The 27,272-nt window shown below is 37.8% G+C and overlaps 1 protein-coding gene across 5 annotated transcripts in view; it reads right to left on the reverse strand.

The window, feature by feature from the left end:
• CENPC (centromere protein C) overlaps positions 1–27,272 on the reverse strand; it is a 75,585-nt gene that overhangs the window by 42,278 nt on the left and 6,035 nt on the right. For all 5 annotated transcript variants that reach the window (XR_007773287.1, XR_007773288.1, XR_007773289.1 and 2 more), the window contains exons 2-13: positions 26,271–26,317; positions 24,673–24,737; positions 24,248–24,345; positions 19,912–20,002; positions 19,520–19,802; positions 18,861–19,064; positions 12,767–13,176; positions 10,947–11,829; positions 9,626–9,664; positions 7,378–7,460; positions 6,956–7,024; positions 4,508–4,612 (exon numbers count right to left, since the gene is read on the reverse strand). Coding sequence is in view for 1 of the 5 variants with exons in the window: in XM_050944987.1 (XP_050800944.1) it covers positions 4,508–4,612; positions 6,956–7,024; positions 7,378–7,460; positions 9,626–9,664; positions 10,947–11,829; positions 12,767–13,176; positions 18,861–19,064; positions 19,520–19,802; positions 19,912–20,002; positions 24,248–24,345; positions 24,673–24,737; positions 26,271–26,317 (2,377 nt within the window). In the remaining 4 variants the exon portion in view is untranslated. The remainder of the gene's footprint in view (positions 1–4,507; positions 4,613–6,955; positions 7,025–7,377; positions 7,461–9,625; positions 9,665–10,946; positions 11,830–12,766; positions 13,177–18,860; positions 19,065–19,519; positions 19,803–19,911; positions 20,003–24,247; positions 24,346–24,672; positions 24,738–26,270; positions 26,318–27,272) is intronic.

The raw sequence follows: 27,272 nt of genomic DNA on the forward strand, positions 1-27,272 counted from the left end.
TTTCAGTCAGTAGAAAGAGCAGCAAGATCAGATCAGCAATTACCCTCCTGAGGATGTCAGCAGGCACCCTCCTGAACTTCTAGGGATGACTGTATCCTGCACAGGGATAGTGCCTTAGGTAAAAAATGCATGAGGGCTCTGCAGAATTTTCTGCTGTCCCTTCCCTGAAATGTTCTGATTTTCCCATCTCAAAAAGTAAACATTCCATCACTTGCACTGAAATTCCTGCATTGGTGGATGAGTCCAGAAATAGTCCAGGAAGGGTTGGTCATGGCAGAGCCAGAGAGGTCTGTCATAACAAGAGACACACCAGTCTCGAAGGATGTGGCAACTCCTCCAAGTCAGTGGCTCAAAAGATACTGTCCTTGAAACAAAAAAAACAAATTTTTTACAGCTGAGAGCATTAAGTATGCTCTTTGACAACTGGTCCCAGTGTTGCCAAACTGTCATTCTGGTAACGACACAACCAAGAGGAGAGTATGAAGTCAACGGATTTACAAGAGGAAGCTGAATCATTAATTCAGTGGGCGGAAACCCATCTACTGTCTAACAGGGCCTTGCATATCAAGGGCACCACCAATATGAAGGTCAGCTGTGTGAACAGAAAGAAAATTGATCAGGCAGAGCTGTCTTCACTACAAGTCCTTCAAACTGATCATCAAAAATTTCAGTGTTCTGAAGTGGATCTTTTTGCATTCAAGGCAAACTGGAAGGTTCACAATACTTTACAAGGAAAGGAAGGCCAGGAGCTGTAGGCATTAATTCGGTAAAAGCTCCAAATTTTAAAGTTTTTAATTTAACTTTTGCCTAATTAATGTTACTGCAGCATTCTGAGAATTCCCTGTACTTAATGTAAGGAACACCATAAATACTATGTTAATGTTCATTTTCTTGCAATTAGTAATTGTAAAGATTGCTTTAATTTATCTAACAAAATTACTGGACAAGAGAAACCAAAGAGATGTAATATTTAGATGTTAATAACCATTTTTCTAATTCTAGCTTAAAATATACTTCATTCTGATTAATTCACATGTATAAAAGAAGGCTAAAAGCTGGTAAAAGAAAGCATGGAAGAGGGCAAAATAACACACATCCAATGCATAAAAGAAATCTGGCCAACACCAATGGTGAAAGAAACTTTCCTTTGACGTGAGTTTGCAACTTCATACAAAAAGGTCAGTGCAATTTTGGCCAGAACGCACAAAGGTATTTTATCACACACTGCTAAAAATAAGGTAATATTTTATACTTTTTTATATCAGGAACCTCACCTTCAGCTCTGAGCATCACATTAACAGAAAGATAAACAAACTGAAGGTAGTTTGGACAAAAAAATCTCTAATAAATTCTTGGAATGTACCAGGGACAACTTTTTTCAGAAGGTGAAGGAGATAATCAGGGAGCAGTCATTTTAGAGTTGATTCTAACAGGGATTAATTGGTTATAAATCTGATGATAGAAAGCAACGTGGGTGAAAGCAATCATGAAACGATAAACAGATTTCATGATTCTAAGGAAAACAAGGAGAGAGCAGCAGAATAAGGACAATGGACTTCAGAAAAGCAGACTTTTACAATCTCAGAACTGGAAGGCAGGGTCCCATGGGAAGAAAATTTTAGAGAAAAAGTTGTTCAGGATTGCTTGCAGTTTCTCCAAGAGACAATATTAAAGCTCCAAGAGCAAGCTATTCTGATGTGAAGGAAATATAAGAAGAATAGCAAGAGGCTAATATGCAGCTGCAACAGGAGCTCTCTAATGACCTGAAAAATCAAAAAGGAAAACTACAAAAAGTGGAAACATGGACAAATTGCGAAGGATGTATACAAATGAATAGCACAAGCATGCAGGGATAAAATCAGAAAGGCTAAAGCACAAAACAAGTTACACCTAGCAAGAGACACAAAAGGCAGTATTAAGAGGTTCTATCAATACATTGGGTGCAAGAGAAAGATGAAGGAAAGCATACGTTCCCTACTTAGCAGGAAAGGAGAGCTAATGATGGATGACACCAAGAAGGTTGAACTGTTTAGTGCTCATTTTGCTTCAGTATTCACTTAAAAGTCTGTGACCAGATGTTTAATACAATTAATATTATCTAGGGATAAGGAAGATAAGATAAAATAGGAAAAAGATGGGTGAAAGAATATTTAGGTAAGTTAGATGTTTTCAAGTCAGCAGGGCCTGATGAAATTCACCCTAGGATACTTAAGGAACTGGCTTACAAAATCTTGGAACATTTAAAAATTATCTTTGACAATGCATGGAGAATGGTGAGGTCCCAGAGGACTGGAGAAGGGAAAACATGGTACCTATCTTTAAAAAGAGAAACCTGGGGAATTATAGACCAGTCAGCCTAACTTTGATACCTGGAAAAATACTGGAAAAAATTATGAAACAATTTGTATGCACCTAAAGGATAATAGAGTAGTAAGTATTATACAACATGAATTTATCAAGAACAAAATATGACAAACCAACCTAGTTTCCCTCTTGGATACTGTTACTGGCCAACCAGATGGGGGAGAAGCAACGGACTTGATATATCTTGATTTTAGTAAGGGTTTACCTCTCAGGGATCCATATCCATGGTCTCTTGAGACTGAAGGGTGCCTACTGAAGAAAGGCTTTTGACACAGTCCCTCAAGATAGTCTCATAAGCAAATTAGGGAAATGTGGTCAGATGAATTACTATAAGGTGGTGCACAACTGATTGAAAGACCATAGTCAAAGAGTAGTTAACAATGGTTCACTGTCAAACTGGGAGGATGTATCTAGTAGGGGTCGCACACAGGTCTGTCTTGGGTCTGGTACTAACCATTTTTATGAATTACTCTAAGGTGCCTGTTCTTTTTGGATAATAAAGTGGAGATTATGCTTATAAAATTTGCAGATGCCATCAAGCTAGGAGGGGTTGCAAGTACTTTGGAGGCCAACATTGCAATTCAAAATGATTTTGACAAACTGGAGAAATGATCTGAAATGATTAGGGTGAAATTCAACAAAGACATGTACCAAATATTACACTTCAGGGAGAAAAAAAAAATCAAATGTACAACTACAAAATGGGGAATAAGGCACTGCTGGAAAGGGTCTGGGGTTATAGTGGATCACAAATTGAATATAAGCCAACATTGTGATACAACTGTAAAAAAAACAAATATCTTTCTGGGGTGTTTTAACCAGAGTGTCATATGGAAGACACTGGAGGTAACGGTCTCACTCTACTCAGCACTGGTAAGACCTCTGCTGGAGTATTGTGTCCAGTTCTGGGCACCCTAAGAAAGATATGGACAAACTTGACAGACTCCAGGGCAAGCAATACAAATTATAAAAGTTTCAGAAAGCCTGACCTATGAGGAAACATTAAAAAATTGGGTACGTTTACTCTTGAGAACAGAAGACTGCGGGTGAGACCTTGATAACAGCCTTCAAATCCGTTATGGGCTTTTATAAAGGGGAGAGTGATCAATTGTTCTCCAAGTCCACTGAAGATAGGACAAGAAGTAATCAGCTTAATCAATAGCAAGGGAGATGTAGGTTAGCTATTTAGAAAGGTTTTCCCAATATAAGCATCATTAAGAACTCCAACAGGCTTCCAACAGAGGTTATGGAATTCCCATCACTGGAGGTTTTAAGAACAGGTTAGACAAACATGTATCAGCGACTGTCCTAGTAGGTCCTGCCTCAGCCAGGGGAGGCTGAACTAGATGACCTCTCAAGGTCCCTTACAGTCCTACATTTCTATGATTCTAAAAGCAAGAAAAATAATCAAACAGCATGGAGGACTGATCTATCCAGAAAGACTAAAACCTAAGATATGTAGGCCAGACATTCAGAACAGTTTAGCACAGTTTGGGCTGATTTTCAAAACTGCTTAGCACTCTTACAGGACACCTAAAGCAAAGTAGCCAGATTTAAAAAAAAAACTTCAGAATCAAGCAGCTCCCACAGAAAGCAAATGCAGCTGAGTTCTTTCAAAAATCTGGCCCTACCTCTAGGTACGTAATACATAATTAAGACAAGTCAACTATTTAAAAAAACAAGAATGGAGAAAATTTAATGCAATCACAGACAGTGTGATTAAACTAAGGAAAAATGGAGGTTTATGTGCAATGCAAAAGTCCTTGATAGTGAGATGTATTCCATTACTTGCGAGATTTTAAATTAGACTGGATGAATTAGAACAAGAGACACAGAAAAATAATTCTGCATTGGAAGAAGGATCAGAGTCAGCCTAACAGATCTTTTCCTTCTCTTACCTTCATGAGTCTATATTGTAGGAGAATACTGATTTGGAGAAATCCCTTTATCCCCCCTTTAGGAATACAATATTAACATACAGAAGCACAGAATGGGCCGCTTTGCTTTCTGAGGGTGTGTAGCAATCTTACGACATTAATTCTAGTTATTAATGTTTTAAGGAGAAGAATATGTCCCGATATATACTCTGATAATACACTGAACTAAAATTAAAGACAAGCAGAAATATATATAGAAACAATACCTGAAGGTCTCATCATATAGTTCACACGTTCCCCTCGCCAATACTCCAAAGGCTTTAGTCGTATTCTTTTTGTCCGACGAACATTGGGTGTTTGGGATGGCATTACTAATAAACAGATTTAAAGAAAAAAAATAATTCATATTGGATAAAATAAACCCAGAAGTTATCAGTAGAAGTCCAACATACTCTAATTACTTCCTCTGAATCATTACCCTGTTGAAGACTCTAAAGTAAGCTGTCACTGACCACAGCATAAGATATTTTACAAATTTTGTAGGGATTTGTTTTCTATTGTGCATATTTCAATCTGGTGACTGTAGCATAGGCTGAAATTTCACTAGCGTGAGAGACTTGTTGCTTTACAAAATGTGCACTCTTTTGCAAAATTATTGCATGTTGTTTAGCTTTCAACCAAGCCTTTAAAAAAAAAAAAACAGGCAGTTTTCTGGATAATATGCAAAATGCAGGTCTACTGGCAAGCATACCAGGATCGGCAACATTTGAACAGTGTTCAACAACTGCTTTCACCATCAGAAGCTCAGAGATTACAACATTAATTAACATGGAACTATTTATTAGTCAAGTTTTTATCAGAATAGTGTTTAACAGAATACTGATATTAAACCAATAGCACTATTTATTAGGCTAAGACAGAATATTCATCATATCCTTAACATTTCGGCTATAACACATTGCTTTTATGACTGCACAAGAAAACAAGCGTTGCGAATCATATTTCACATGCACAAGTACCACATAGATATTTCACCCTATCTGTCCAATATTTCCCCATACTGGTTTTCTATTACATTTCATTCAATTTATCTCAGCAACCTCCTGAGGCATATCACAAAATGGGTTCAAATAGTAAGAGTAGTGAAGAGGTTATAATACACTAGAAGCGAGAGGAAGACCAAAGAGAGCAGATCCATTATTCAATGAGGAAGGAAAGACAACAGAAAATGCAGCAATGGCCAAAGTGTTAAATGCCTTTTTGTTTCACTTTTAACCAAAAAGATAGCGATGATCAGATGACAAACATAGTGAACATCAGTGTAAATGGGTAGGACCTGAGGCTAAAATAGGGAAGGAATAAGTTAAGGCTGACTTAGACAAGTTAGTGTCTTCAAGTCAGCAGGGCCTGACCAAAAAAAAAAAACTATCCTAGAATACTTAAGGAACTGGCTGAAGAGATCTTTGAGCCATTAGCGATTATCTTTGAAAACTCAGACAGGAGAGATCCTACAGAACTGGAAAAAGGCAAATATAGTACCTGTCTATAAAAAGGGGAATAAGGGAATTGCAGACCAGTCAATTTAATTTTGGTACCCAGAAAGATAATGGAACAAATAAATGAAGTTGTAAGCATCCAGAAGAAAATAAGCTGATAAGTAACAATCAACATGGACTACTATAAACCTTGGACTATACAAGAGGGAGTAAGAGCTCTCGCTACATGCGAAAGCACCTCATGGAGTGGGAACATAAGGCATTGGTTAAATGAAAAGAATAAATGGTCAAGGCTTAATTTAAAGACAAGAGGGTAAGAGCTTTAAAATACACAGAGAAGTTAGAGTATGTCTTCACTACTTGCCAGATCGGTTGGCAGCGATGGATCCAGCGGGGGTCAATTTATTGCGTCTAGTCTAGATGCGATAAATCAACCCCTAAGCACTCTCCCGTTGACTCCTGTACTCCAGCTTGGTGAGAGGCAACAGGCAGAGTCTACTTCAGCTACATTTTTCATGTAGCTGAAGTTGCATAACTTAGATAGACACACACACACACACACCATGTAGACCAGGCCTTGGAGTTAGACAACACAATTTATAATATTTGTAACAGAAAGTGGCAAATGTTAAATACCAAAATCCACATGTTTAAAATAATTTTTAAGACATACAAGACCAGAGTTTTAAACAATGAAATAAAAATGAAAGGGGTAAAAACAAGATAAAATAGTGATAACTAAACATCATTAATATTAGCATGGTGAGGCTAAAAAGAAAATTGTTGAATATAACCAAAAAAGAGAAAGTTCAGAATTTAGTCTACATATTTTTATATTTAAGGCCAGAGTTTAAATTTATTTTAAAAATTAGACATTGGTTAATTATGTTTTTAAAAGATGGAACTAACAAGTCTTGCCTATCACCATCATGACCACTTCTGCTTGTTTGTTGCATTCCATTCTCCCACCCTTGACATGTTTTTCATCATGATGGTAGGTTCTTGGGGATTACACCTTTCTGTGTTTGCACAATGGGACTATAATATGATTGGGATTACCGTATAATCATAATACAAAAGACAAAATGAACAGCATATTACTTATTTTTCCCCACAAGAGTTTTGTAGGTCTTTACTGCACATAATAATTTATTGCAAAATTGAAAGCCTAGTTGTACTTCATGCATTTACATAAAGGAACTTAAAAAATAACCGTACCTAGTTTATGCTTTAGCTGTGTGTTTGACAAAAATTCACTTGCATCACCATCCAAGGCTATAGATTTATCTGAAAAATGCAATATAAATCACCAAACAGGAATTACCATGATCACGTGCAATTTTTTTTCCACAGGACTCTGACCTCATTACATTTACATATAATTCAAAACCAAAAATATTTCAAAAATTTAGGTAAAACTCATTTTCTGAAGGAAAAAGCATTATATACATAAGTTAGCACATTCATGGATGATCCCAGAACTAAAGAACAGACCTTCAGCCTCTTGGTTCCTCCAAAACCTATCATGATATTGCATGTAATTTTAAATTGAGTAGTTTTTTAAATACTTTAAATTAAATTTCCAATAGTCTCATGTATATAAAAAAGGAACCCAAAGAAAATACCACCTTTAAACTTACCTGAGGATGAATCCTCCCAGTCACATGCAATAGGCTCGTCATTTTTTGAAGTAAATTTTACATAACGTTTCAGTACAGGCCCACTTTAAAAAAAATAGCATTGGTGTGAAAATGTTAATTATGAAAAATAAAAACATTACAAAATGAATAGTATCAAATTTCAAAGCTTTTTTCATAATGCATTAACAATTTGTCCTTCTAAGGATGTCAAGTATTTGTCAATGTAATAAAAAACCATAAATGAGGGAAGAGGAAAAGAGGCTGTGGAAATGGATGTAGACATTCCATTGTACATTTGCAGCCTAGTATAGGGAAATGGGAAGAAAACCACATCTGGTATTTAAAAATTAAATTGATGAAAATATTTGTAGAATTGGAGTGGCAGAACATCTGTACTTAAGGGTCTTGGAAGATAGAGGACATGGTATCTATAGATGCTACAGCACATTGTAAGTAATGCAATAAACTTGGCAGATTGTTTTGCCCAAACAGAAATGCTTGACTGACAGACAGCTGGGATAGATTAGAAGCCCAGAGCAGCTATAAAGAGAAAGTTTTGCACTTGCCCACAGAAGACTCTTGACCTAGAAGCAATAGTCTCCACACAGCCCTTTCTAGCTAAACAGCTGCAAAGGCCATTGAAACCACAGAGACTACTCTGGAGTCTTACTATAGATCCTTGATTTAGGGGAAGGAATTGAAGGGCAGTTGGATCCATGCTCCCTCAAATATGGGTACAAAACTAGGCAGTGTGTGCACACCACTCAATAGACATGCTAGCTACTAGCAGAATGAGTGAGCTTGTGTGCCAGTGAATACATCATTCAAGCATGTGGATCCATGCAGACATTTATCATGAGGAACCAGTTTACTCTAGTAAACATCAGTTCCATACTTTATACGGACCTTTTTATTGGTAGATCTCAAAGCACATTACAAACATGTGTTAAGTATTGTCCCCATTTTATTGCAAGGAAATGGAGGTACAAAGGTTAAGTGCTGTGTTTAAGGTCAGCAGCAGCTGGGAAAGGGAGGGACAGCTAAGCTTCCAGGACCTCTCATTGCCCCCATTTATACCAGAAACAGGGAGACCCATCCAGGTCCCACCACCACGTGGCTGCCAGCAGACGGGAGTTGAAACTAGACATTCTCCAGCTCTTCTGGAAGCCTTAAAGCAGTCAGCTTCTCCCGATGTCAGAGCTGCATTTCTTCAAATCAGCACTTCATTCTTTGATTCCTTCACTTCCTGCAGACAGACTTTTGGTGTCATTTACTCCATCTCTTCTCACCACCCTTCCTCCTCTCCTCCTCCTGACAGACACCAAGAACCCTTCCCCACTCCCTTCTCTTCTCCATGCCAACACTCTTTGCTCCTCATCATTGTGCCTCACCATTTTTCCCTTCTTTCCTTCCCCATAATGTTCCATAGGTATCTACAAGTGCTTTAAAAATGTTTTAAAAGGAGTAGGGAGGGGACAGAAAATAGAGAAAATCATTTGGAACTTGGACTATGTTAAGCCCACTCCTGAAACTTGATCCTCAGTGGCCCAATAGTCTGCCTGCACAGAGTCCCAATGAAGTCAGAGAAGTTCTCCACAGATCAGACTGCAATAACGGGCTTCAGGGAGCTGTCTTATCATTGTTACACTCGTCCTCTCTTCCTATTGTTGGTTACACTAACTCCAGGCAGTTAGGACCCAACAGTCTGTGTTAAATTATAACCAAAATACTCTACAGCAAGCTGAACATAAAAATTGCAACTCTACCCACTGAACTCTGAGACACTGGTGCGACAAACCAGAAATTCTGCAGCAGCTTCATTTAAATTAAAATATTGAGTTTCATTGAATTAAGATATGAAAATTAATAATACACTGAACAGATGAGCCCCTGTATTATTTATTTTGACATTAAATTCCCTGAGGATGTATGCATATATACAATGCCTAGCACAATCCCAATCTCAGTTGGGACTCCTATTACTATTAATAATATATTCCTACATAGTAATGCTACTGATACTACTGATAATACTATTAGTATTATTGGTACTACTGTTAACAGCTCTTTACCAAGCAAGATTTAAAAATACCAATCTGATTTGGGATCAAGGCAACGAGTCAGGAAAAAAAGCAAAACCCTAGTGATGGCTCATTTATCCTACTGAGAAGACTCTGCAGCACTGCTATGGTCTCTTAGTGCAGAGAAATATTAAGATGACAGTTCTACACACAACAGAGGAAATTACCTGCTATGATTCTTGTTTTTCTCAGGTGCAGGAGAGACTCTAGAAGAGATGCAATTGTTAGTAATCTTACTGAAAGTAATTATTTATAGTAAAGAGGGGCATATGGAAGGAATTTTAGAAAAATACTGATACAAAATAAGAGTACAGAAGTTAGTTTGTCTGAATCTGAGCCAGGCATCATCAGCAGTAATGACCAACCATTAACCTAGTACTAACTTCACTGCAAGTAAATATTGTGCAAACGTAAATACGACATCTCCTACTACATTTGTTAAAAGTAACTGATCAAAGTAACAGATTCCTTTTTTTCAATAAGAAATATCAGGAAGTCATAAAATTGCTTCTTCAAACCCAACGCTAAGGTGAATAGTTTGGTCACTTCTCTTGATGTTTGTCACTCATATTTTGGATATTATTCTTGGTACTTAGGATTAAGATGAGTGGTAATTTTTAGACTGTAATAATGACTGTTATTAATGGAATTTACTTTTCATGGTCTCTTCTATTTACTATATAAATTCACTCACCTAGAAAAATATCTATCTAACCAATCTGATTTGTTTTTGAACAGTTTCTGCACTGTTTACTTTGTGTCTATGTATTTCTAGCATTTCCATCCCCCATTATCTGGATGTCAGACTCATAGAATGCTGCAATGCCTGGCTTAACTATATTATTCAACATAAAACCTTATGCATACGCAGTTTCCAAAGAACTATTTCTATCAGTCTTGGTTGTGAAGAATTTGGTATTTTATGAGTCTAGACATTTATATGATAAAACAGTTACATTAGACAGAATAAAACATTTAGATATCAAGAAGGACAACAATGCCCTCTTGGATCAGGGCATAAGTCAAACACTAACTAATAGGGTTCGGAGGAAGCACTCCCTTATGAACAGGTTGTTCCATATTTGTCCACTATAGGGTTTCTTGCACCTTCCTCTAAAGCATTTAGCACGGGGCACTGTGAGACAGGATACTGGATTAGATAGGCCAACTGGTCCTATTTGGTATAAGAATTCCTAGATTCTTATGTTTTGTAAAAGTATTCCCCTGCTCCTCTCCCACCCCCTCCCCCCCGGGGAAAAAAGTGAGGTCCCAACTCAAGCTGATTGCATCCTTTAAAATGCAACTGATTACTTTTTTAAATTAACAGCCATGAATATAAATTCAAGTCTGAGTTTCCTCTTAAGGCTCTTTACAAATTTTACTGAATTATTCTACACCTTAATAATGCCTCGATCTTGGTAGAAGATGTTTTATGAACAATTAAGTTGCACTGCATATTCATTTTAAAAAGTACACAAAACCACTTACTGTGATCGGTGGACATTATTCTGTTTTTTATATTTTGTTTTCACAGATGCATTTGACTTCTTGTGTTTTTGTTCCACCATGTCCTGGCCAGAAGAACCCTTGTGATGTGTTGTATTCCCAGGTTCAGCATTTTCAGGATTTGAACAATCAATCATATTTGTTCTTTGATTAATCTGACTAACTGTCCTCCGTAGAGATTCAGCTGATGCTTTTTTCCCCTCATCAGAGTCTTCTGTATAGTCTCTGAAAATCTGTGAAGGTTTTTTAGATTTTGCAGGAGTTTTGATATGTACATTACCAGATGATTCCAGTGAATGTATGAGGTTTTTAGGTTTGGGGGATTTATGGGACTTCTGTAATGCAGAAGTCGGAGATCCCTGTTGCAATGAAGGGGCAAACACTTTGTCTGACTTTAAAAAATCTCTTTCATCCACCTCCTCTATGGGCTCACTTTCAGAACTCTCCTCTGAGATTTGTACCCTGGATTTTCTACTACTGGATTTACGGGCAGATTTTCTAACTTGATTTCTTCGGTTTTCTACCAGTTTTTTAGATGATGCAACTTTTGAAAGTTTCTGCTTAGCAGTTTGTGTCGTGTGGGAGAGAGCAGTTTTTAAAATGGACTGGGGAGGTTTTGGAAAATTACAATCCTCTTTTGAAGACACAACCTGCTCTTGAGGCTGCTCAGTCATACTACAAGACCCAAACAAATCTTCATTAGGTATTTCTGTTGGTTTAGGTTGTTCTGTATCAGAAATATCTGTGTCTGATTTGGAAACTGAAAAAGTGAATTTTTTGGGTTGTGTCTGTTTCAGGGCTGTGGAGTTTTTCTTGTTCGGGGTTCTTGTGGATCTTTGTCCAGGTGTGTGTTTTTCACTCTCTTCTGCCAACATACAAAAATGCACATATTAATTTCCTTTTTTAATGCCACAGGAACAACTTTATGTATATATCTGATTATTAACTGAAATATCATGAACATAAATTTTTCTCTGGTGGGTGATTTTCACTTAAAGTTCTCAAAGCAACACTATCTACTGAATACTCTGTGTACAGTGGTAAATATTCAGTGTACTACATTCCATTCATCTTCTGGGTTCTAAACCCTAATCTAGAAAGATTTGCAGCAACTTTTGCTCTCCCATAGATGCTTCCAAGTCAACTTTCTATTCTTCCTGTTAAATAGCTCTCCTCCATTATTCCTCAAGTGCTGATTCCCTGCAGACACACCACATATCTCTACCTCCTTTCCACAAAGTTGGGAGTGGAACACAGATGTTACCATTTTCCTTGGTCCCCATGACAACAGGGAAGCAAGTAATCACTGCTACCTTCCTTGATATCTCCACGTGGGCAAGGGGGAAATGAGTCACTGTTGCCTCCCTTACTGCTATATATACACATACACTCAACACCATACTTCCTCAGTTGATCCTTCCATTCCATTCAGGACTCTTCCAACCTGCCTCCCAAGTGCTGAATAATCATAGAGAGTCTCAGGAACAAGGGGACCTAGGAATATTTTCCTATGTTCCCCATTCCCTGATTTAACATACCCTGGAATCAATCAAAACATCCCCAAGAAGATCAGCTCCCAGTAGAAGTACCACCATTCTAAACCAAAGGAAAAAGTCTTCGGTTGTTGACAGATTCAATTAAGAACAGGCAAATCATGGGCAGAAGGATCTCCCATTAATAAGGAATGTAAAAGACTAATTGTTTTCTTTCATCACAACAATTCAATTTTCAACATTTGCCTTTGCAAGTATAAAAATCCAAAGAGTCTTTACATCTTAATCTTTTTTCTAAATATAACTTACCTATGTGAGGACTGCTTTGCTTTACAGATTTAAGAGCATCTTTCTTTTTGTCAGATAAACCTAGATTTGTATCCGAAGCATTTTGTAACTCAACGTGTATCCCTTCAGCAACGTCACACGTTTTCATTTTTGACTGTTCCATACGAGTCAGTTTAACAGGTACTGCATTCTGTGCCTTTCTATCCTTGCGTTTCCTGCTCTCTCGTAAAACTGTCTTTTTCCTTTCGGAAGGCTGAGATTTTGGCATAGGCTTTGATAAGGTCTGTTTCTCTATTTTTTTGTTCTTTTTGGGAATTGAAAACCAGGATGTAAAAGAAAAACCATCTGATTCGTCAATTAAAAACTCACACTCATTTTCCATTCCTAAATCTTTTACAAGAGAAGGTGGTGGTGGTATTGAAGTTGAACACCTAAGGATAAAAATACAAAAAAAAGGGCTCTCTCATGTAATTTGGTTTAGCAAATATATAAAACAGTTTTAAAAATAAATGAGACAAAGTATTAAAGGACAGATAAATGCCTAGAATGTTTTGGGTTATTTACCAACTATATAATATCTGGGAAGTGAGAGGGGAGAAAGAATCACCAGTAATTTGAGCATTGTACTACTATGGACAATATAACAATCCAAACAGCAAAATAATTTTAAATTTAACTTGTTTTTTCCTGGAACATTCTTCCATACTTTACACTTGTATGTACAAGATTTTAACCACCAATAAACATTTTCAGAAATTGTTTTATGCCAACTGGGACTAATCCACTTCTGTTTTTCATTGCAACTGAAAGGAAGAGGATTTAATTCAATTTGAGCTTTCATCTCTGAGCAGTATTCAAATGCTTCAATTTAAAAACCCTCAGAGTTTAATCCTGAAAATCTAACAGTGACTTTATAACACCTGAGCATGTTACAAGGTACTGCTCAAATAACTGCAGCATTCATGAGTCAACAGTGTAATGCTACTGCAAAAAAAGCAAACAATTCTGAGGATGCATTAACAGCTGTGTTGTGAGCAAGACACAAGATGTCATTCTTCCACTCTGCTCTGCGCTGGTTAGGCCTCAGCTGGAGTATTGTGTCCAGTTCTGGGCACTGCATTTCAAGAAAGATGTGGAGAAATTGGAGAGGGTCCAGAGAAGAGCAACAAGAATGATTAAAGGTCTTGAGAACATGACCTATGAAGGTAGGCTGAAAGAATTGGGTTTGTTTAGTTTGGAAAAGAGATGACTGAGAGGGGACATGATAGCAGTTTTCAGGTATCTAAAAGGGTGTCATCAGGAGGAGGGAGAAAACTTGTTCACTTTAGCCTCTAATGATAGAACAAGAAGCAATGGGCTTAAACTGCAGCAAGGTAGATTTAGGTTGGACATTTGGAAAAAGTTCCTAACTGTCAGGGTGGTTTAACACTGGAATAAATTGCCTAGAGAGGTTGTGAAATCTCCATCTCTGGGGATATTTAAGAGTAGGTTAGATAAATGTCTATCCAGGATGGTCTAGACAGTATTTGGTCCTGCCACGAGGGCAGGGGACTGGACTCGATGACCTCTCGAGGTCCCTTCCAGTCCTAGAATCTATTAATCTGTTAATCATTCCATCCTGTTTTTTCCCTGCCACTTGACCAAATAGGGACACAGCCCCTTTTTTTCCTATCTGTGGCCACATGTTTGTACCTCATCATTAACTCAGACACTTTGGAGATCCATAACACTGCTCCCACCTGATCCCCATCCCAGCGAACTTCGTCTCCCATTAAGTTAAACTCCCTAGAAAGCAATATTCTATCTCAGGTTAAGAACCATACAGCCAACTTCCAGAGAGCATAACTCCACCATCACTCTTAAAAATCATTCCCACACAGCCTTGCCCCAGCATAAATCCACCTCTATCCCACTCAGACACTACTGTTTTTGTATTGAATCCACAAAAAACTAGGAGTTATACACTACTTTGGCATATACAAGCAAGAATAATAAATGTCAAATCACAAAGGTACAAAATTGGTTAGGTCGGTTGGTTAGTTCTAATGCTATCACTTGGACAGAGCAGAGGCCACTGAACGTGGTATGCATCTCTATGATATCCTAACCTGAGCCAAATCTGGCACATTACAGTGTAAGATGCCAATGAGGGACTGATGTCTGTTGACACCCACCAGCCATCATGTTCTAGATTTTCCCAGGGGTCTTTTCCTCCCAGCTTTCATTGGGACAAAGTTGAAGATTATTCTCTCAGGGAAGTAGGTAGGCTTTCAGAGCAGATAACAATACTACCGTAAAGAGCACTGGGCAACCATTTGAGTGAGTGGAACCTGTTTAGTTAGAAAATAAATATCTTCATTCAACTTGAACTCGTACGCTTTAACGTTTTCGATTGTTCGGAGATGCTTCAACTGAACCGTGTCCAACTTCTTTTCAATCTTGACAGGGAAGGACCATATTTCAGTAAGACAGGTCAGAATACTGACCACAAGCTTTGCCTCTCTACTTAAACAATTATTCAGTTTGCAAAAGACATTCTTGATAAGGTGCCTCGTTACTGGCAACATTTCTGCAGTGCAGGTTTCAAGTTTTCTTGATATCACTCATGTTAACAACAGAGCTGAGATAGGTGAAATCATAGATGATCTCAACTGGATGCTGGAGCCCACAGTGCATATGAAATTGCTGTCTGCTAGAATTTTGGTTTTACTGCCAACTAATTTTCAGGCTGACATTTGCCAATGAGCTTTCCAGAGCTTTAAGTGCCTCAACTAGCTTGTCCGTTGATAAGATGACTAGTGCTATGTTGTTGACAAAATCAATGTCAGTGAGGTTCTTGTCACCAAGCATATGCCTAAAATGCATTTACTAAGGGTCTGGTCAAGCACAGAGCCCATAACGGCACTGGAGAGTTCTGGGCAGCAATGTATCCTTGTCAAATGCCTAACCTAATTCAAAAGAAGGTGTTTTTTCCCTCCATTTAAAAGAATGTAGCTTGAAGAGTCATCATCTAGAAGATGGAACATTCTACAGAGCTTTTAAGGAAGGCCTGCAAGTTTCCAAGTTCAGCCAAAGCAATACTTTGTCAACAGAGTCCAAGGTGGCTTTAATATCCACAAACGCAACGTGAATGAGGCATATCTTCTCAATAAGCTGGCATAGCATGAAGATTTGCTCCGTCATGAAACTGCCAGGACTAAAGCCAATTTGCTATAGTCTTCCCTTGCTCCTTAAAATATAAGCAGCTCAGGTCAACAAAACAGAAACAAAATTTTTCCCCAGGACAGACAGAAGAGTAATGCCACAATAATCTCATCTGCTGCCTTTACATTTCCAAAGCAGAAAAATAATGCCTTTTTGCCAATCAGATGGGACAGATACTGTTCTCCAAATGACATTAACAGTGTTTGTAGCCAGGATATTTTTAACAATTCTGCTGGAATTCCACGTTTCTGCCACCTTATTTCATTAAAAGTGAATTTTCTAGGATCAAATTGCACGAAATGGGTCAACTCAGTAGCAGCCTTCATATCATTTTAATAGGCAGCAGATTTTTAAAAAACAACAAAAGGCAGCATTTCTTCACATAACGTGCAGTTAAGTTGTGGAACTCCTTGCCAGAGGATGTTGTGAAGGCCAAAGCTATAACACAGTTCAAAAAAGAACTAGGTAAATTCATGGAGGATAGGTCCATCAATGGCTATTGGCAAGGATGTCACAAATGCAAAACCATGTTCTGAAGTGTCCCTAGCCTGTGTTTGCCAGAAGTTGGGAATGGGCGACAGGGGATGGATCACTAGATGATCATCTGTTCTATTCATTCCCTCTGAAGCACTTGGCATTAGCTACTGTCAGAAGACAGGATACTGGGCTGGATGGACCACTGGTCTGACCCAGTCTGACCATTCTTATGTTCTTCTGTCACAGTCCAAAGAGACTGTGGGTGCACTAAGCAGCGGGCTGAAATGTCGCGCGCTCTGCTTTTGTACTGATTAGCTGACAAGAACTGGAGTTGACCTCACTGAGTGACTGATCCTTTTTGTCAGTGAGGTCACTCAAGCGTTTAAACACAAAGCCAATGTTGTTCCTGGTAGAAGTTATCTCCAGTGTGATGGCTTTGGCCTTCCTAAAAGTTTTGCAGTCAGCACGTATTGCTGCCTCCCCGCTTCTTTTTTAAAAAAAACAAGTGTCACTTAGCTTACAGTACATAACCGTATCACCTCTCAAATGACCCGTATGATATTGGTCAATGATGGTTATAGTATTAACAGACCTAGGGTTTGCTGGCTCTTTTTCTGAGACCAATGACAGTCATAGTGGCATCAATTCAGCATCAGTATCCTCTGCCAGAGTCTCAAACCAGTTAAAGATTTCAACTGCACAGTAGTTTCAAATGTTACCGATTTTTATGTTAGATAACTTAAATTTTGATAACCCAAGAATCATAGATGGAAATAAATGTACAAAACAAACAATTACTAAAAAGTAATGTCAGATTTAAGACTTAGATTCATAGCTTTGGAAGCCAAAAAGGACAACTTTGATCTAGTCTGGGAGCTCATGTTCAGCTGATTACCTAGCACTACCCCCAAATCCTTTCCAGAATCACTGATGAACGATGAACAGAGTCCCACGTCCCGTAAGTATGGCCTACATACATTCTTTGTTCCTAAATGTACATATTTACATTTAGCCACATAAAAACACATCTTGTTTACTTGCACCCCGCTGACTAACAGATCTAGATCGCTCTCTCTCAATGACCTGTCCTCTTCATTATTTACCACTCCTCCAAACTGTGTCATCTCAAACTTTATCAGTGATGATGTTATATTTTCTCCAGGTCATTAATAAAGATGTAAAACAACACAGGACTAAAAATGGAAACACACCTGTTCAATGATTCCCCATTTACAAATACATGTTGAGACTCTATCAGTTAGATAGCTTTTAATACATGTAATGGGTGCCATGTTAATTCTATATCATCCTAGTTTTTTAATCAAAGTGCCATGTGGTACCAAATCAAATACTTCACTGAAGTCTAAGTATATTACATCAACACTATTACCTTTATCAACCAAACGTGTAATCTCATGAAAAAAAGATATCACGTTAGTTTGATGAGATCTATTATCCATAAGCACATGTTGATTGGAATTAATTACATTACTCTCCTTTTATTCTTTATTAATCGAGTCCTATATCAGCTGCTCCATGATCTTTCCCTGGATCTGTTGGTAAGCAGGGTGCAAGCAAACAAGAGGTGTTTTGATGTGGCTAAATGTAAATATAATGGGATCAATGGCAGACTAACACATCTATCCATCATCCTATTTGCCCTTTTTTAAATATTGGCACAGCAATAGCTTTCTTACAGCCTTCTGGAACTTCTCCAATGTTCCAAGAATTATTGAAAATCAGCATTAATGATCCAGGAATTTCCTCAGTCAACTTTTAAAACTCTTGGATCAAAGTTATCTGGACCTGCTGATTTAAAAATGTGTCTAACTTTAGTATCTGCTGTTTAACACCCTTCTGAGATACTAATGGAATGGAAAGTGGACTGCATCAATTGTTTTTTCCCCATATACAGCACAGAAATATTTATTCAACACTTCTGCCTTTTTTGCATTACTGTTGATAATTCTACCATTTCCATCTAGTGATGGACCAATACCATTGTTAGGACTTTCTGTTCCCAATATACTTAAGAACTCTTTCTTACTGTCCCCAACTCCACTAGCCATAATTTCTCCTTTGTGCCCCTTTGCTTCTCTTATCAATTTTATACCATTACTACCTTCTGATTTATATTCACTACTATCAAATTCCCCTTCCTTTCATTTGTTATACATCACTTTTTTTATAGCTATATTCACTTCCTTTCTAAACGTTGCCCATTTTTTTAACCACTGGCCTTTTTCCTCAATTGTGGCTTCTGGGACACCTTAAAAACACTTTATTAACTGCCATTATTTCCAATTTTTTTTAATTACTTTTAGTAATCAGATGGACTTGCTCTAATACATCATTCAGTATTAGGTAAATTTTTTGTACAGTACTTCAGATTGTGCTAATTACTTGCTAACAATTACATTTTACTTCAATGCACCTTTTTTCAACAGTTCCTGTTGTCACAGCCACTAAGAATGGTGAAGAAAGCGACTTCTTTTTCTGTTCAGAAGGTATAGCAATACATTTTGCTCTTTCCACTGGAACTATCTGCTCTTCTGTCCTTGCCTGAAGACCTTCTGACCTTTGAACTTCTGTCTGTCTCTTCATCATTGCTGGAGTTGCTTTTTCATCAAGACTTAATCTATATGTAAAAAACCAGTATTTAGATCTGATACTGTTAATCTCTAAACGTACTTTAAGTTTCTTTCTAGATCCTCCTCCAGTTTACATGTTTCTTTAAAAAGTTATGAAAATATATCATTAAGCTAAGAGCAAATTTCTGTCAAGCAACTTAAAATATAGTTTTGCAGGTGACTATTTTAGCAGCTCTACATTTCTATTTCTGTGACACTGCGATGTAATCTAACATTAACTACTTCTACCATGTCTGATAACTTGAAGTGGGCTTGTAAAAAAAAAATTTGGAAGGAACCACAGCTATCCAATACTCATACAACAGTCTCATTTTAATCACTAACACTTGATTTAAATTTAACTGTAAGCACTGAAAACCACTACACAGTAGAATTTTCAAATATTTCTTCTGTAGATTTAGCAAGTGAAGCTAAGCAACTTACTGTAGATTTAGCAACTTACAAGTGTACAGATGTTTCTGCTTCCTCAACAAGAAGAACAGGTGATCCAATGACCTCATAATTATCCTCATCAGTATCAAAGATGCCAGGAGGGCTTTGGCTTGATCTTTCAACAGCTTTAAATATACTATTTGCTTTTTTGTTAGAACTAACAGGAACATCGGCATCAAAAAGATCATCGTCACTTGAGTTTGTATCTTCTTTTAACACACACCGCTCTTTTCTGTCAGAACTAACTATGTTGCCAAGTGCTATAGATTTCTGATGTGCTTCAGTTGACTGTCCTGTTATATATATTAAACAGCATTAGTGTTTTCACCTTTAAAAACAGTGTAAAAATCCCAAGACATATTTACCCCAAAAATTTAACAATTCAATGATAATAACACCAACCTGAACAGCTGATTGATTTTATTGGTGATGCAACTACAGAGGATGTAGACTTAAATGTCTTCTTCACAGAGTTAAATAAACCTGAATTTGACTGCAATGTTTGACAGTGAACAGCAGGAGAGGTAGAAAAGAAAAAAGTTTGTTATGATACAGCAACAGTAAAAATATTAACAAATATAAATCCTTACATTACATGCCTATTTTCTGATCACAATCTTATTTAAAATCATTTAAAAGCAGATTCTCATCACAATTTAATACTTACATTTCCAGTCTGTAATGGCCAGTAAAGTGATAAAACTTTCAAGTAATTAAACCACTTCAAGCCTCTCATCACAATTCAATTCTTAGTCCTATAAGATGCTGAGCAAGTTATTTAGCCTCTGCATCAATGTAGGTTGATGTAAGTAATTGATTTAAATCATTTTTTTTTAAATCTCTCATGAATCCCACTGAAGCTTTGTAAAAACTAATTTAATCTGTTCTATTGAAACTGTAATACATAATAAACTAAATTATAAATGCTGAGGAAGAGGGGTGTTAATAACAGTGCTGATGGAGTATCATTTGATTTTTACAAAACTGCCATAATCAAAACAAAATACTGAAAATTAAGACCCTGTCATAAACATACAGCTACAGGTAGCATAAAATCCCTATTTACCTGTAAAGGGTTAAGAAGCTCAGATAAGCTGGTTGGCACCTAATCAAAAGGACCAATGGGGAAAGAAGATACTTTCAAAAGGGGGGGGGTGGGGGGGTGCTTTGTTTTGTGCTCTGTGGGTGTTCTCTCAGGAGACAAAGGGAGAGACCAAGCAAGTAAACCAGCTCCTACTAAAATGATACATCTAATATTACAGAAATAGTAAGTAATAGCAAGAAAATGCGTTCAAGTATCTTTTGTTTCATCTTGTGAATTTTCCCTGTGCTAAGAGGGAGCTTTATCCCTGTTTTTGTAACTTTAAAGTTTTGCCTAGAGGGGAAATCCTGTGTTTGGAATCTTTTTGTTACCCTGTAAAGTTATCTTCCATCCTGATTTTACAGAGGTGATTCTTTTATCTTTTTTTTAAATAAACTTCTTTTAAGAACCTGACTGTTTTTTCAGTGTCCTAAAGACCCAGAGGGGTTGATCTGTGCTCACTTTGTAACTGTTACCGAAATATTGGGTTTGCCTAGCTGAGAGCCAATTAACAGCCTGACAGGGATAAGGAAAAATGCTTTATTTTGCAGAAAAAGGAGAGCCTGTACCTTGGTATAAAAGACTTTGTTTTACACAAATTTTACAAACCTTTTATACACATTTAGACAAAGACCCTTGCGTGTTAATACTTGATTGCTAAGTGTAAAGTTTTATGGTTTTTTTATTTAAGTAGAACTAACTGGTTAGGAGCAGTGGGCCAAGTTTGGTGCTTAAGATTACTTTGAATGGCCATTAGCTGGTTATTTAGGAAATTTTGAAGTTTAAACATATTAGATTTTACTGCAATGCCTTTTTAGCCTTAGCGATATTTAATACCATTTTTGTTAGTAACTTTTGGGTTATAGAATTAAGGGTGGAAATAACATGTGACTTACCAACTTTAGCCTGTACTTGGGTTAGCTGAGTTTTAGAAATAAGGCTAGTGGCCTTTTTTAGTTGGCCCAATTTTTTATTATGTTTTTTCAGTGTCCTAAAGACCCAGAGGGGTTGATCTGTGCTCACTTTGTAACCAATTGGTTAGGATATTATTCTCAAGTCTCCCCAGGAAGGGGGTGTAGAGGCTTGGGGGGATATTCTGCGGGGAGATGGGGCTCCAAGTGGCCCTCCCTGAATGTGTGTTTAAATCACTTGGTGGTGACAGCGATACTAAAGGCAAGGAAGGAATTTGTGCCCTGGGGAAGTATTTAGCTGGTAGAAATAAGCTTAAAGGGTCTTTCATGCGGGTCCCCACATCCGTACCCTGGAGTTTAGAGTGGGGAGGGAACCCTGACAGGCCCTACCACTGCAAATTCTTAAGCAGGTTTGTAACTTTACTTGAATCGTGCCATTGAATTCAATGGGACTATTCAAGTGTGCAAAATTAGGCAACGCGCATAAATGATTGCAAAATCAGAAATTAAATTTTTTTTATTAAAAAATATCTTAGTGCCATCATATCTTTGTTGAATTAACACAAAACTGCATCACAATGAAAATACAATACATTAAATAAATGTCAATACGTTAAAGTTATTGTGAATTTTTTTATACACCGGCCAAATTTTTAAAACATTTCAGTCTAAAGTTAAGCTCCTAAGGCTCAGATTTAGGCACCTAAGGGTGGGATTTTCAAAAGCACCTGAGTACCTTAAAAGCAAAAGTCCCACTGACTTCAAAATACAAATCATGATGGACTATTACTGCCTGGTCAAAGCATTTCAGTTTTATTGATCTGTGGAAGTTAAATGTACCAGAAGGTGGTATTGGTTGCAAATACAAAAGGGGCTATTTGCTTATTAATTTTTTGCTTGAGTTTGTATTATTATCACAGTCAAAATATTAAGTGAAGCTCTGAACTTGTCTTTTTCAGCATAGATAAGCATGTTACGCGTGAAATTTCTTAGTGCAAAAAAAACCTATATAAAATTTGAAACTCTGCTAATGAGCAAGAAGCTAATTAAAGTGTAACAGCTACTTGAGTAATTTAGTAAGACCATAAAAAGGGAAGTGCTAACATATAAAGGTCTTAAATTTGAAAAAATGTAATTAAAGATCATGATTTAAAAGTTTATTATTGATTTTTTAAAAGTCATGATTTTTATCAACCTCAGAGTAAAATAAGGAATATGTCCTTACTCAGTGCTGTTGTGAGGATAAACTGATTAATATCTGTAAAGCAACTGGATAGGATGTTGATAGGGGCCATATAAACATCTAAGTAGACCACATATATACAGAAGCACTTGTTCTGATAAATACAGGATCCCTACAATAAGCTGTCTTAGTTGAAATCTTGAAATATGCAGAATAGTGTTAACGAACTATGGGCATGTCTACACTGCAATAAAACAAACTCAGGACACTGAGCCTGAGAGTCATGTCAATTGATTTAGGCTTGCAATGCTCAGGCTGCAGGGCTAAAATTTGCAGTGTAGACATTCAGGCTCAGAGACCTACTCTCCTCGCAAGGTTTCAGAGGCTAGACTCAAACCTGAACATCTAGACTGAAATTTTTTGGCCTGCAGACCAAACTCCATGAGCCCAAGTCACCTCATGCGAGCCGGCTGCGGGTCTTTTATTGCAGTATAGGTGTACCCCAAGAGATAGCAGTTTGACCCCTTTGGTAGCAGAGAGTACCCAGACAGGTGCAATTATAGGGCAAAGACTTTCTGTTTCAATTAAGCCAGCTAGAAAGTGAACTACTCAACCTCTTACAAACAACCAAAGATCATGAGCTAACAAGCTCCTTTTATACAAGCGTCATCCGTCAACGCCTCAATTATACTACTTCTATTTGGTTGCTGGGAAAAAGAACACAAAGCAAGATCTAACAAACACAACTGAATTCTCTTCCACTAGGGCGCAAGCTAGCTCTGCTAACCAGCAGCGGGTGGCCAAGGAAGCATTTGTTGCTTTTTGCAGTAGTGGAAGTTTTAATTGTAAAAGGTTTAGTGGGACCAACAGATGAGGCTGGGAGGATGACAAGAGAAGCAGAAGTTCAAAGTAAGTTTGAACCTGAGAGACTACCAGGGAAAGTTATCAGGAATGAAAGCTGGGTAAACTATTATGAGAAAAAGGATGAGGCAGGGAGATAGACAACCTTTGTTAGAGAATATGCTCAAACTGTTTTACCATGACAACTGAGGAAAATAATGTTATCAACCATTACAGTAGAGCAGCGGTTCTCAAACTGTGGATTGGAACCCCCTTTGAATGGGGTCGCCAGGGCTGGCTTAGATTTGCTGGGGCCCAGACTTGAATCCCGAGCCCCACTGCCCAGAGGCAAAGCCAAAGCCCGAGGGCTTCAGCTCTATGCGGCAGGGTTCAGGTTGCAGGCACCATGCCTGGGGCTGAAGCCCTGCCCAGAGCAGTAAGACTAAGGCTTTGGCCCCCCTACCCGGGGCAGTAAGGCTTGGGTAGGCTCAGACTTCGGTCCCCCCTCCTGTGGTCATGTAGTAATTTTTGTTGTCAGAAGGGGATCACGGTGCGATGACGTTTGAGAGCCCCTGCAGTAGAGGGCTAAATTATGCCACAAATATAAAGAAAATGTACAGACTGGCTACATCAAGAGGTACATGTATAAAACTCTGTCCAATGGGAACAAAAGGGAACTGTTTCCCACACCAAACAGTTACACAGTTATATTAACAAACTGACCTCTTTGCTGAGTAATAAATCCTCCTTTTGCTTTAAAATGATAGGGGTTGAGCAATGTGTTATGCTTGGAGAATTTATTGTAGAATCACTAACACAATCTAAAAAGAAAAAAGTAAATGTAATGAGATAAATGGAATAGTACATAGCTTGCATGTTTTCAAAAATATGATTCTCAAAATTAATGAGAAAATATCCTATCAACAGGGAATGACAGAGTTTATGTAACAGGTTATAGTGCAGTTTCCATATATTTTTAGAAAGATCATTGCTTTTTTTTGCATTATGCTATAGACATGCTACATGAAAAATCAAACCACTTATATAACTACTCCTTTTCCACTAGGTGAAATTAAGGAGAGTGTTACGACTTGCTCATAAAAAGATAAATCAAAGATACTAATTACAGACAAATGTTTGAAGCTTACTTTCAAAACAGTCTCGTATAATTTTCAGTACATTTTGGCCTGGCTGTACATGAATCTGTTGTTTTCTAGAAGGAAGAAGGAAAAAATACATTGAAAGAATCGTTTGCAGTAAAAAGTTACCTACTTTAAATTTGCACATAACCTATCTCAGCATATACAGCAGCAAGCACTATGCTTAACGTTATATAATGGTTGACAGTGAAATCACTATTTACATTAGTTCATAACTTCCTGTAAACTTCTCATTTACCATGCTTCGTTTTCTTCATGGAGTGTTTTGGGGTTGTTTGTTTATTTTTTTAATTCAGAGGAAAACTGCTCAACCAATGTTATGTGTGAGGGGAGCGAAGGAAAGTCTTCTTCCCATAGAATAAAATTTACAACTTTTTCCTAAACTGCCATACAGGTAAAACAGTTTAAAATGAAAGATGAAATCTGGCTTGAGAGCAGCCCTCACTGGGTATCACTGACTAGTGGATAGGAAGAAATTGTTTTTTGATATGAGTAAGTTACAAGGTTTAAAAATCAGATATTAGGCAAGTAGGGTAGATTTTTTTCACTAAGCTAATAAAGTGTGCACCTAAAAATGGACTCCCAGCATATGCACGTGTGACTTAGATGCATAGTAAAAATAACAGAATGTATTACCGCAAATTGGCAGGGACAACTGCAAATAGGGAAATGGCTCCTGCAGAAACTAAGGTGTGAAGGGGCTGAATAAGGTCCCCAGTGGAACTTGCAATGGTAGGAATAGATTGAGGAACAACTCCTGCAGACTGTTAAAGTGCACACAGGCCAATGAAGCATACCTGAAAATTCTGTAACGTGCTTTACCCAGCTGGTGGGGGTGCAAAACTGTAACCCCATCCACACTGGAAGCTAGGATAGATGGGGAACAGAAACAGAAATTTCCCCCCATCAAGTAACAATCAGTGAAAGCACAGCAGGTTGGTCCCCGAAGTGAGCACTGAGCTTCCTACTCCAGAACTATCAGCTTCCACCCCCTTCCAGTAGCTCTTTGACAAATAGCTTGGAAAGAGAGGCCTGCAAGTCCTCCATCCTCACCATCAAGATCTCTATTCAACCTGGGGTGGCTGAAATCAATGCTCTGAAAAGATCCTGGGGCCTGAGGAGGGAGTATCAACAGGCCCTACCTTCACTCACCCTCCTACCCAGAGGCAAATCAAAGGGTTGCTGGATGGGGTAATGTAGTAGCTAAAAAGCAAGATTAAGGTTGTGTACACAACCTAAACACTGGCATTAACTGACTTCTGAGTGACCAACCATGCACTCGCTTTTCAATGTCCACCTTCAAATATTCTATTTAACTGAGGATTGCTCAACTGTCCATAACATCCAAGAGGAAAAAATGAGATGCTTTCAGTATCACTGCTTCAGTATTTAACATCTTAACTTCCACATAGCCACATCACAAAAATGAAAGCAAAACACTAAGCAAATCTGATAACCAATTTAAAGAGATATAGCTGATAGACTGCAATTATGATATTATCCTACTGATATAAACCAACATAACTTTCACAAGTGGTCAGTGTCTAAAGAATTAAAAATTTAAAATGCAAACACAAATTAATTACCCTCCTCTGTTGCAGAATCTTGCTCTGTAGTCATTTTTCAAATGATTCTGTTAAAAAAACAAAAGTCAATTATCATCAAACATGATACTACTTGGAAAAGAAAAGAAATGGAAATTAATTTAACTAATTCTTGTTCCCATGAGTACATCAGTCCAGAGGATTTCCAGGCTTTGGTTTTGTGCTGGTGTGAAACAGGTAGGAATTCCCTTAGCTAATGCTTTTTGGCCCTCTACAGTACTGGTAGCTGTGCCCACACATGTATACCAATAGCCAGTAACACCACTTACCTCTAAAATAGGGGTGTAAAGCACCCAGACAGCATGATTTAATTACGTGGCACACATGACATTCAGGTTCTTCAGAATCTAAGCTTTCACTTTAAAACTTTCTAGTCATCATGACTGCATAGATGATTTTTCCAAATGAACAATGAATGTAACTGATGCAGTCATGTCTCCCCGAGTTTGCAGACTGCCTGAAACAATGAAGCAAATGGGTGAACTCCCATGTCTTCTATCAATCTGATTAGTGTCAACATTAAGGTGATGCTCCAAAGTGCCATTTAAGTAGTTTAATTCAGAAGGTCTAGAAAGTATGAGACACATCCCGCTTGGGGGGCATGAAGGAACATTCGGAGGGGTGCAGAGAGCCAGCCCCAGCTCCTGACCCTGCACCCACTCCTGCTCCCAGCAGCAGGTTTAAAGGGGAGCTTATTTTCTCACTGATGATTAATGCAACAATAAAGCACTGAACAAATATAGTATTCTTCTCTCGAGCTATAGAAATCTCCTGCGACCATCAGTGAATTCTACCGTGTATTGTGTAGAGTGCATAGTTCTGAATGTATACCATAAACCAACAGAACTTGGCCCTCTGCTCCATGTGAATCTGGCACCCTGCTCTAGAACTTTCCTACCTAGATCCTTTTTAAGCAAGAAGCAATGGCTACAAACAGTATTTCAACACGGTTCTTTTGGTAAGAGAGGCAAGCAAACAAACACA

This window comes from Gopherus flavomarginatus, chromosome 3 (assembly GCF_025201925.1).
Source record: "Gopherus flavomarginatus isolate rGopFla2 chromosome 3, rGopFla2.mat.asm, whole genome shotgun sequence".
Lineage (NCBI taxonomy): Eukaryota > Metazoa > Chordata > Testudines > Testudinidae > Gopherus > Gopherus flavomarginatus.